The 12717-nt window shown below is 40.0% G+C and overlaps 1 protein-coding gene across 1 annotated transcript in view; it reads right to left on the bottom strand.

The window, feature by feature from the left end:
- The window catches only part of TRIP11 (thyroid hormone receptor interactor 11), an 82699-nt gene that overhangs the window by 12185 nt on the left and 57797 nt on the right, over nt 1-12717 (bottom strand). The window contains exon 16 of the mRNA XM_066277441.1: nt 11686-11785. Coding sequence (XP_066133538.1) covers nt 11686-11785 — 100 coding nt within the window. The remainder of the gene's footprint in view (nt 1-11685; nt 11786-12717) is intronic.

The following is a 12717-nucleotide window of genomic DNA, read 5'->3' as shown; positions in this document are numbered from 1 at the left end:
GACAGGGAGGGATAGAGAACAAGACTATTACTGAAGTTGAAGTCAGTAAAGACATTTTGGATCTTTAATGTGCACATATATACTATGAACACATGGTGTTCTCTGGGCCTTTTCTAATACTGCATTCTGGATATAAATAGAACTCCCAACTATTCCAAGGAAAAATGGCAAGTAAATTAACCATTCTGAATTAACCGTTCCACTCACGAGCTGAAGTCAGAGCCCGAGTCAGGCTGGGCGCAGTGTTCTCTTGCTCTCTGCCCCGAGGCGAGGAAAGGGGCGCAGAGACGCAGAGGTCAAGCCTTCCTGACCCTACCTTTCCTTTCTCTGAGGTTTCCCTTCTCCTACCAACTTCCTTCTAAAATTAATGATTTTTAAAAATATTGATTACATGTCAAAATAATATCCCTGACTTACTGGGTTATATAAAACATATTATTAAAATTAATTTCATCTGTATCTTTACTTTCTTTAATGTGGTTACTAAGAAATTTAAAATGATATATGTGGCCTGCATTATTATTGGATAGCAATGCTTTGGAGCATAACCAGGATATATCCACACCTCTCTTATTAAAAAAGGAAGATAAAACTGAATGACAGATATATTCACAGTGAAATTCACAAAGCAAAGAGTTGATTCTGAGAAAAATGATTTTAGTAAAATAAATTAGAAAATATAACTTTGCTCTGTGAAAAACTGCTCAAGAAATGTCTTAATAAAGTTTGTCAAAAATATTTTCTCGATGAAAATTCATTAATATTGGTATAAACTTGATGAAAATCTTTGTGTTCTGAAAGGTAGGGTCAAACATGTCTTAAACTCTCTATCAGAATAGTGTTAATCCTAAAAAAAAAAAAAAAAAAAAAAAAAAAGAATGGCGTTAATCCTGAGCTAATGTGCTAGAGAACGAGTAACTACATATCCTTGCAGGCATGCACGGGGTTCTTTCAAATCCAAGCGATAGTTCAAATGTATCCGATATTTGAGTCTAAGAAAAACTCTCAGAATCTGGGGAAGAGGCTGAAAGACCAATATTAACTAGAAAAGGTTTAGAAAAGTAAAAGTCAAATACTGCCTTCAAAGGTCCCTATAGACTTGCCTGGCACAGTGGATACAGCAGGGGTCTGGAACCTTTTTGGCTGAGACAGCCATGAATGCCACATATTTTAAAATTTAACTCCGTGAGAACCATATAATACGTTTAACACTAAATACAAGTAAATGTGTGCATTTTATGTAAGATCGACACTTATTTATTTATTTTTTGTATTTTTTCTGAAGTTGGATCTACCTGGCACGCCCACCAGGGGGCAATGCTCTGCCCATCTGGGGCATTGCTCTGTTGTAACCAGAGCCATTCTAGCGTCTGAGGCAGAGGCCACAGAGCCATCCTCAGCGCCTGGGCCAACTTTGCTCCAATGGAGCCTTCGCTGAGGGAGGGGAAGAGAAAGGCAGAGAGAAAGGAGAGGGGGAAGGGTGGAGAAGCAGATGAGCACTTCTCCTGTGTGCCCTGGCCAGGAATCAAACCTGAGACTCCTTCACGCCAGGCCGATGCTCTACCACTGAGCCAACCGGCCAGGGCCAAGATCAACACTTTTAAAGTACAATAAGTCTCTGAATTCTTTTTAATAACGTTGTTATGCTGTTGCTAACCAACGACGAATAAAGTACTTCTTACTATTAATGCGACTTCTGATGCTGCATGGTTTTGCTGATGGCTTTGTAGTCTGTTTGATAAGTGGTGAGGTTAAGCTTCATGCAGGTGTTGAGACTTCCATCTGTTAAACATGATCATAGGTTGGTCTTAACGTTCTTTAGATGTGAGAAAGACTGCTCACATGCATACGTAGAGCCAAACATTGTCAGTACAGCAATACTCACACATTGCAGTGTGTGATATGTGACGGGAAGTGCGTTCCAAGTTTTGACAATCAGCTGGTCTGCAGGCTGAAGTTTTTTCATTTCTCCCCACTTGTGTTTGCTCGCCAACTCTGCTTGCTGTTGTGCAAGTCTTTCCAAATGTTCATTCAGTGACTTGAATTTATTCACCCACATGTCTGAGGCCTTCAGGTCAGCAGCTTGTAGCTCAAAATCTCTGACGGAGACACTGGGGATGTAACTCAGGTCGGCGCTGTCCACTGCATACTCGTGTGGATGGGTGATGAACTTAAAAAGACGAGTGCGCTCACAAAATTCTCCAAAGTGTGCTTTGAATGACTGCAGGGGATTAGATGTGAAGCCCACTAGCTGCTGGAGATCAAGATGTTGAGCAGGGTCACTTGCTGTGCATGCATCTTTAAACTCTCCCAGTTTTTCAAAGTGTAGTAAATGACCTGTTTCAATGTCAGCGATGAGGAGTTCCAGCTTGTTTTCAAATGCAAACACTGCTTGTTGAAGGGATAAGACTGTATTTCCAATGCCTTGCATTTTCACATTGAGCTGGTTCAGATGTTCAGTCATGTCCATGAGATAGTAGAACTTCAGGAGCCACTCAATGTTAGCTAACTCAGGATGCTCGATGTTTTTCATTTCCAGAAAAGTCCGGATTTCACTCAGACAAGCAGCAAAATGGCTGAGCACCTTCCCTCTTGACAACCAACACACATTGCTGTGCAGAAGCAGACCAGGATAATTATTCCCAACCTCATCCAGCAGTGTTTTAAACTGGCGATCATTTAAAGCTCAGGCAACAATAAAGTTGACCACCCAAATGACCAGTGACATCACCTCACCAAGCTGCTCACCACACATCTGAGCACAAAGCTCCTCCTGATGTAGGATGCAGTGAAAACTTAGGATGGGTCTCTTTTCATGTTCACAAAGAAGCGCTATGAATCCTCTGTTTTTCCCGACCATGCACGGAGCACCATCAGTACACACCGAAATAAGTTTATCCATCGGTAGATTTTTTTCTTTAGCGAACTCAGTGAAAGACTTGAATAAATCCTCCCCTCTTGTTGTCTCTTTCATAGGCAAAACAGCAAGACTTTCCTCATGTAGTGTGTCACCAACAGCATACCTTGCAATCACGCTGAACTGGGATAAATGGCTTACGTCTGTTGACTCATCCAAAGTGAGAGAAAAGAATGGTGCTGCATTTATGTCCTTCACTTATGTTGCTTCAATTTGATTTGCCATCATGATGGTATGATTGTGAACAGTTCTTGCCGACAGAGGCATGTCTTTTATTTGATTATCTTGTCTTTATCCAAAAAGTCATCAAAAAGTTCACTGGCAACATCAAGCATGAATGTTTTGGCATACTCCCCATCTGTAAATGGCTTTCCGTTTCTCACAATTGCTAAAGCACCAGCAAAGCTAGCTGAATTCCAGTCACCTTGTTGGGTCCAAACACAGAGTTGCTGCTGACTAGCTTGGATTTTGTACAGTAGCTCTTGACATGCTTTCTTCCTGCTGTTCCCCGCTGGATATTTCGATGCAAATGTAGTATGGCGTGTATCGAAGTGCCACTTTATATTTGACTGTTTCATCGATGCAATTTTATCATTGCATATTAGACACACTGCAGAACCTGCTCTCTCCACAAAGGCGAATTCCTCTGTCCATTCCTGCTGAAAAGTACGATACTCCTCATCTTTTTTTCTTTTAGCCATCTTCTTCGTCAAAAGGGTTTCTGCAATTAGCTAGCTGACTACTTGATTAAAAGGAAGGAAGTTTACTTCCTGACCTCACAATAACTCCATAACCAGTGTACCTTACGCATTATCCAATAAAATTTGGTGTTGTCCTGGAGGACAGCTGTGATTGGCTCCAGCCACCCTCAACCATGAACATGAGTGGTAGGAAATGAATGGATTGTAGTATATGAGAATGTTTTATATTTTTAATGTTATTATTTTTTTATTAAAGATTTGTCTGTGAACCAGATGCAGCCATCAAAAGAGCCACATCTGGCTTGCGCGAGCCATAGGTTCCCGACCCCTGGGATAGAGCGTCTATCTGGGACACTGAGAACCCAGGTTCAAAACCCTGAGGTTGCCAGCTTGAAGCTCAAGGTCGCTGGCTTGAGCAAGGGGTCACTGGCTCGGCTGGAGCCTTGTGGACAAGGCATGAATGAGAAAGCAATCAATGAACAACTAAGGTGCCGCAACTAAGAACTGATGCTTCTCATCTCTCTCCCTTCCTGCCTGTCTCTCTCACGCTAATAAAAAAAAGAAAAAAAAATGTTCCCTACAGACTTTCTTTCTTTCCAGGCACCCCTACTCTCCTCCCATCAGAAATTCTAAATATTTCTCCAGAAAAACTGAACACTAATTCAAACCACAATTTGAAATCAGAACTGTATTTATATGGGCAGGCAAAAATATGATTATTCAAAATGGGTTTTTAGCCAAATACAATATCCCTGTGAAATAATCTAACATGCCAAAAAAATACTTTGGAAGTTAAGAGAGCAAGAGAAGGCAGTGGGTACACTTTAAAGTTGAGCAATAAGGCAACTGAGATGTAGTCTAGTTTAAGGGGAGAGTTATCCTGAAGCTATGGCATCCTGAAACACGCCCTCTCAGAGCCTCTTCTGTCTAATACTTAGAGATGGCACCACGATCTTCATCACTTGATTTAAAATTAAGATTGAACATAAAATGTAATTATAACAGATTAGCACATCATAATTTTAAATTTTATCTGTGATTAGTAACATTGCACTATAATACTGTTTTCAGAGAACATCGTAAAATTAAGTCACACTCCTTACAAAGTCATTTGGCTATTTCATGACTAAGCTCTCTTGGACTAGACTCAAGTCAGTTTTAATGGTCACCTGACTAAGACAAGAATGGTGATTGGAGAAGTACATGAGAGTCAGAAGACCTGCATGGGAATTATGACCTGTCACAGACTTGGCTATGAAGCATGGTCTGTCACCCACACCAAACTCTGCTGCCTATTTGGTAAAATGAGCAGGCTTATCTCAAGGGATTTTTAGAGTGTCTGAGTGATTACATGTGACTTTTCTAAACAGGAAAGTGCTATAAAAAGCATTAGTACTCATTCATCTGGTTTCTTAAAATATTATCTTTCAATCTTCCCCAATCAATATCAATAATATGTATCACTTTGGGTAATGTTAACATTGATAATTTTCCCTCCATTTTGCCTTGTCATCTTTACCAACCAAGACAAAGGAATCAGAGGAAAGAAGAAAAATGTTAGAAAGATGACTCCATTTACAGAATTTAAGTAAATAAACTGGGTCTTGTGTCTTACTTGCTCTGGCTACCTAAAAAATAAATTTAAATCTAATACATTAAATCTGAGATAAGAAAATTTAGCTTCTTCATTTAATTAAATATAATCAAATCAAAAGCTAGAAATCAGATGGTCTTTTATGAAAGAATTTCAACTTATACAAGATCACTTTCATTGTAACAAATAATATTTTTAAAGGCATCTTATATTTACTTACATTTGAAATTAAGACATATTTGATTTGTCTTTTAACTCAATTCTTTCAACCATATCAGACACAGAATTTAGAGGACATGGTGAATACTTTCTTGTTCCATAATTATAATTATTACTAGATCAGAATCAGTGATTAAACCGAAATAGCAATTTTGGGGTCTATAGGATTATTTGTACGGTTAGAGTTACTATGTGCATCTGAAAGAGATTAATATAAATTTTGATGTAACTAGATCAAATTTCTTTCTCTCCAGCTATTTCCCTCAACCTTGTAGTATGAATTCTGGTATTTTGTATTGCATTTTCTATATATAAAAATTTTTTTTTGATGTGAGTCAAATTATATATTTAATTTTTAAATGTTCACATAGCTCAGCCATCTCCAAAAAGGCAACTTTGCCAGTGAAAAGCAGTCATTATAACTTTGCACTTACTGAGTATCATCACCACTGCGGAAAATACACTAACGACAGAAGGCTTTATAAGCTGCAGACTAGACTCTCACCCATTTCTGAACGTTCCCTGTCGCAAGTCAGGACAGAGTAAATCTGGCCCCCAAAAGGTTGTGCTCAGCCCATACAAGGTTTTTTTTTTGTTTTTGTTTTTGGGGTTTTTTTTTGTTTTCTTTTTCATTTTTCTGAAGCTGGAAACAGGGAGAGACAGTCAGACAGACTCCCGCATGCGCCCGACCGGGATCCACCTGGCACGCCCACCATGGGGTGACGCTCTGCCCACCAGGGGGCGATGCTCTGCCCATCCTGGGCGTCGTCATGTTGCGACCAGAGCCACTCTAGCGCCTGAGGCAGAGGCCACAGAGCCATTCCCAGCGCCCGGGCCATCTTTGCTCCAATGGAGCCTTGGCTGCGGGAGAGGAAGAGAGAGGAAGGCGCGGTGGAGGGGTGGAGAAGCAAATGGGCGCTTCTCCTGTGTGCCCTGGCGGGAAATCGAACCCAGGTCCTCCGCACGCTAGGCCGACGCTCTACCGCTGAGCCAACCGGCCAGGGCTCCAATTTTTAAATGTGACCCTATTTCAAGTTTTTCTAAAACTTCCTCTCTGTCTCTCTCTTCCCCTCCCGCAGCCAAGGCTCCATTGGAGCAAAGATGGCCCGGGCGCTGGGGATGGCTCTGTGGCCTCTGCCCCAGGCGCTAGAGTGGCTCTGGTCACAACATGGCGACGCCCAGGATGGGCAGAGCATCGCCCCCTGGTGGGCAGAGCGTCGCCCCATGGTGGGCGTGCCGGGTGGATCCCGGTCGGGCGCATGCGGGAGTCTGTCTGTCTCTCCCTGTTTCCAGCTTCAGAAAAATGCAAAAAAAAAAAAATAATAATAATAATAAATAAAAATAAAAATTGGAATATTTCACATAAAAGTCTACACTTCCAGTGTCTCTTGAAAGAGTGGAGGACATGGCGACCCTGGCCCACATTCCTGAACAGCAGTAACTGGGCGGAGCAGAGAACCCGCCGCCCCAGAAGAAACTCTCCAAGTCACCAGTCTCTACTCAGTCCTACTGGCTTTTTTGTAATTTAATGCCCCGGTTTACAGTTTGGTTTGTGATCCATACTTACACTATTTCTTCATATAACACCCACTTCCATCTCCATCCACTCAGCACTTCCCCCCCCCCTTTGGTCATTACTAGTTCACCCGATCTTCAGACACCTATGTAACATAGTGTCAGGTGAATTCCTCCTTCTGTCTAGAATGTTCTTCTTCAACTCACTGCCCACTTAGCTATACCTATTCATCATTCACGTGAGGTCAAGTATACTAGCCGCCTCTGCCCTTCCACGCCATCACTACCAAGTAGAATGGACTGCCCCTTCCAACTGAAACAGCCCGCTGCACGTATGGGATCAGACGTGTCTCCTCCTCCGTGCCTGACTGGAAACCTTCTGAAGGCAGGGCGCTTGCCTCTATCTTTGTCTCTCAAGTGCCCCTTTTAGTGCTTGGTACACAACAGCAAACTGAATTTTTGATAAATAAATGAAAGAGTAACCGATTTTTCTCTGAGAGGGGAGACTATCTAGGAAGAACAGAACACACGAATAAATGACTTATGTTCTGAATTACTCATCCATATGAGAGAAAATACACAAATATATTAATTCAAACATTCTCATCTCTATATAATTTGCTTTTTCCTTTATACTTAGAAGAATTAATAAAACACACATGTAAAAATAAAGCCATTAAGTTGAAGAGGGCTTAATTATTTATCTAACTGATATAAACCTTTTTTCTTAACTAAAATTTTGGCATTGTGTAGTATACCCAGATGTTTATATCGTCACAAATAATTTTTTTAACCATTTATGGCAATTCAGAAAACTGCATCTGGTATTTCTTATATGTTTCCTCTAAAATCACTACTTCTGCCAAAAACATCTATAAAGAAATCCCTCAAAAGGTTTGGGTAACAAAGCGTCTGGGAATGTATTTGGCCTATGTTCAACAGGACATTATATGTTTTCTTGTATAAATCATGTCCTGGAAAACGGAATGTCTTTATTTAAAGTAAAAACTCGACCTCCAGCACCAAATAGTAGTTCCATAAAAAATATTTTAAACTTCTTTTATATTTGTCGTTTTAAACCTGTTTTTATACTTCAGACGACAGTAGGTTTACTAGGTCTCATTTTTATGTTCGTCTAGATTTTCTTTAAAAAACACTTTAAGGAAATTTTCCATTCTCAACTCATAGAAGACTTTTTTAAAGCACTCACCAAACCTTCCTTAAAAAAAAAATCAGTTATGGGGCCCTTTTAGAAATGGGGATAAACTAGCAGACTGAAAAGTTTTCTCAATGCTAAAATTTAAACTTATATTGTTTACAAAAACTCATTTTTCTTTGTGTTACAAATTTACCACTCTTTTGAATAAGAGTTATCAAAACAAAAACTCTTTGTACTTTCCATTTCAATCTTATCCATCATCTTCATTTAAGCAGCAATTTATCTTAAGGATGGCAAAAAACAAGAAGTAAAAGGAAGAAAATGTCAAATCTAGCCATAATTATAGCAAGACGACACATCTTTTAAAGTGGTTTGGCTGTAGTCTAGGTTTCCATAGATAAGTGTTTTCCCATGAATGACAATTCCATAGAAATCATGAATTCTGATCAACTCAGAATAGTTAATGAAAGGCACTATTCTATTTCATAGAAAAATCAATAAAAACATACAATGACATCTGAAATAAAGTCTTTGGAACTACATTGAAAAAGAATACTTTCATGTAAAGAGTTGTAAGAATAATTTCTAAAAATAAGGAAAGCGGTAATTCTTCTACCAGCCAACATTATCTATTAAAATACAGCACCAATATCGTCTTAGGGTTGTCTGTCATTGTTACTTTCCGTTAGGAGATAGGGGCCGCAGAGAGAGAGAGCAGTTCTTACATTTTCAGAGTGAAAGCCCTGAAATGACTGGTGTAGGCTCTGCTCAAGTTCCCCCGCCCATGGAACCCTCCTGCCCCTCGATGGGCTCTTGAGGATTAAATAGGAACGCACTGTCTTATGAACACTAGTGCGCACCACTGCCTTCAGTTATGAACCTACGGTGGGGCTATGCTGGGTTACTTCCCTGAAAAAGGGATGCGATCTAGTACCTCACACATCATTGAAAATGAAGCCAAGTAGTTGGTTCTCATCAAGTGTTTAATGCCTGATAAAGCATCTTAATATTTTCACAGAGCATGTAAATGCCCCGAGCTCAGAAGCAGTTACATGTACGTAGCACTAATAATTGTACATTCTAAGAATGATTGAAATCTTCAACAATTCACTGTTTAAATACTGACGTTATATGCAATAGCTCCCTTTTCACGTTTACCAGACTGAATCATCTCATTTCTGGTAGCAATGACATAATCAGCATTTTGAATAAAATATCACTTTTAAAAATGAGTTTCCTAATATTGTTTAAATGTTGAAACTGCATATCAACTAATCATCAGTCTACAGATGCTTAGAAATAAAACAATACTTTGCCTCCACAATTCAAGTCTCTTGTGCACTTTCTTGCAACAAAAGCCAATCTGTCCTTTTCAAAATTGTTTCTACTGGCAAATATTTTTGCTGTCTGGCCAAGTTTTGTGTTAAAAATAAAGTACAGTATTACAACATCAATCAACATTTAAAGTACTTAATGATCGACGAAAGAAAATATACAATGATCCTTTTGAAACAACCAAGCCAATCAAAGTTTTATTTATATATCAAATCAAGAGAGTAGCTTTGAGAAAATAAAATCACATTTGTGTTTAGCGATATAAAAGCCCTATCAAGCACTTAGGTAAGGAAAGAAGACAGATGGTTAAGAAGAGCCGGGATGGCAAGAACAGCTTAGAGACCTACAGGCCGTCTCTGCTCCCTTCCTGTCTAGCAGCCCTGGTCCCCTGCCGCCCTTTCACACCAGCTGTAGAAGCAAAAGCAGGGCTTTTTCTGCAGCGAATGCTGACTCCACAAAGTAAGTCCCCAGTCACTGTACATTTACAATGGGCAGTAACTGTAATTTTTAACATGAATAGGGACCTAGGCCACCTGAGCCTTGTCATTTATAATCAAAATCTGAAAATACTCTATGACTACTGGGGGTTTAAATGGGTGCCTGAACGAGTACTAAGTACTGCAGAGACTCCAATATTTATTAACTACATGAAGTCACAGAATTTACTGCTTCCCATTATCTAATGGGAAAGACTCAGGCAGGTCTCTAAAAGGGCCAATGGCCTCAGATATCCTAACAGCATGACAGACAATGCTGTGTTGTCCCAGACCAAGGAGCTGGTTAGGAACACTGCTTCTCCATCTCCATTAGTTCCGCCCTACCCTACTACAGCGACAGAGATTCTCTGATAATTCCCGGGGAGCCCAGGGTGCCCCCCCCGGGTGTTCGCATCCTCTGGAGAGCACCGTAGCTGCACTGGCTTCCAACCTAGCCAGACTGGTTTCCCAGTAAACCACCTCAACATGGAGGGCACATCCGAGTGGGCACTGTCCTTCCTCAGAGACGACGGAGAAACTCAGAACAAATATAAGTGGACTACAAAGAGCCAATTTCCTGTCAGGAAGAAATACAGAAACGTGGAAAGGATGTGAACTTTGGTCAAGGGTCAAGATCAGAGCTCAAATTTCAGTGTCTTTAACTTATAAAATGGAACTAATGCCACCTACTTAAGAGTTGCTTGTAAAGAGCAAATAAGACTAAAGTATACAGTAAATGTGCTATTAAATGTCCAGGGTACTCAGTATGTCACTGTTTCTTTGCTGCCTATTTCCAGGCCCTCTAAGAGATTTAGAATTCCTAGAGCAGCCAAGTCTCACAAAGTAAACAGGACTTTCTGTTGGCCAGCAATTTGCTTCAGAATCAAGTAATCTTGAGGAAAACTACCTCACATGATCTACCTTAGTATTTTTTGCATTTCTAAAAACGTCTTCTCTCCTATCTTGTGCTGGATAGGAGCAACTTCCTTGGCTTGCCCTTTGGTATCCACATTGCAGAGTTCTTGTCTGCTTGCCTCCTTAGCGTCCAAGTCACTGTTTCTACTGTCTGAGAGTATCTCTGCTGTGCCTTCTCCTTCTATTTTTGCCTATTTCTAATTTATTTTAGATGGTATGTTTTTTTAAGTGAGAGGAGGGGAGACCAGAGTTAAATTAAATGAGAACCTGCCATTTTTGTCACATGTTAGATTCAACAAGGCATTCATGAACCATCTGCTTATCTGAGACCCAACTGATGATCCTAAACACAGGTCTCAACTTAGGGAATTGACAGGGCTCTTGAGAAATCTTACAAGCATCAAAAAACACATGAGTAGCCTTTAGGTAAAGCATCATCTATAATCATAAAAAGCTAGCTATGTCCAGATATTCATTACATAAAAAGTTACTTTTATCTGACAATATTGCACTCGAACACACAGAATGGCTTCAGGTAGGATGAACATAGACTGATTAGGGAGAAATTGTAAACATAAAAGATCAAGTCAGTCCTATCAATCCCCTTGATGATCACAGGGTGACAGCCAACACAAGTGGACTGCCTCAATATCAAGGAAAACTACTGGACAGCCAGGGCCAATTTATGACTCTGGTTTCACTAGGATCATATTCAGACGGAAGTAAACTGGCGATGGGAGCTGGAAAGGGAAGTCACCCACCAATGGAAGACGTGCTCACTCAGCTGTACCAATGCACGGGGGAAAGACTGCATTTGATGCCACAGTAGTGTTGTAGAAAGAAAAAAAACCTACTTTGTTTTTTCAGTTGTTCAATTTGTTCTTCCTTTATGTCTAATTGTTCAGTGAGTCTTGATGCTGAATCCAAAGCAGCATTAGCTTCATCCAAACGCTCCTGAGGAAGAAAAGTTCATTAAAAAGCAGCATGTGAAACTACGTCACAAACTATGGGTCTAGAAGACATTTTAGAGTCAATCGACCCTTTCTGCTTCAGCTGATGACCTTGGGTACAGCGTCAAAGATAGAAATCATACTTCACAACACAATACTGTCTTTTCAGAGGAATTGGAAAAAGAGGCTACTACAAAAGATAACATGGTGACAAAGTAAAAAAAAGGTGATAATAGAGAATAAAAGTTTAAAAAGCAGATAAAATATGTCAAGAAAGATAGCAACAAATGTTCTAATTTTTGTAAGCATGCTGGGTATAAAGTGATGTTTCATTATTATTTTTTATTTCCCTAACTACTCGTGAACTTGCGATCTTTTCACGATTGCAGGACAGCTAGATGTACTCCTCTGTGAAAACCTCTTTGCATACCTTGCCCATTTTTCTATGGAGCTGTCTTTCTCTGGTCAGTCTGTAAGAGCACCTTGTATAGTAGGTAAGACTTTTGTCATCCATGCTACAAATACCACTTGCCAGGTCTGCCACTTGTCTATTGACTTCATCTCTTCTGCCATGTAAAAGTGTGCAAACTGTATACAAACATGTTCTACTTTGTTTTTACAACTTTTTGAGTTTTAGTGTTGGTTTGGCTAATCCAAGGCCCTGGACTATATACAGGTAGTTTTCTATATTTTCTTAAAAAAATTTATTTTTAAGAATATCCACATCTTTAAAATAATGTTTCTCAGTGGGACTGATTTTAGCATTCTTGGCTCCAACCACCAAATGTCAGAAGATCCCCGCAGTCACTGTAATATCCAAAGATACCCCCAGATTTCCAGTACCACTCCCAGCTGAGCATCCTTTCTTCAATACAGCCAGGGCCTATTCTGATAATTAGTAAGCAAGTCCTTCCCCACTGTTGTTCCTTCGCACAA

Source organism: Saccopteryx bilineata, chromosome 4, assembly GCF_036850765.1.
Source record: "Saccopteryx bilineata isolate mSacBil1 chromosome 4, mSacBil1_pri_phased_curated, whole genome shotgun sequence".
NCBI classification, from domain to species: domain Eukaryota; kingdom Metazoa; phylum Chordata; class Mammalia; order Chiroptera; family Emballonuridae; genus Saccopteryx; species Saccopteryx bilineata.
This window is presented reverse-complemented; position numbering and strand designations above follow the sequence as displayed.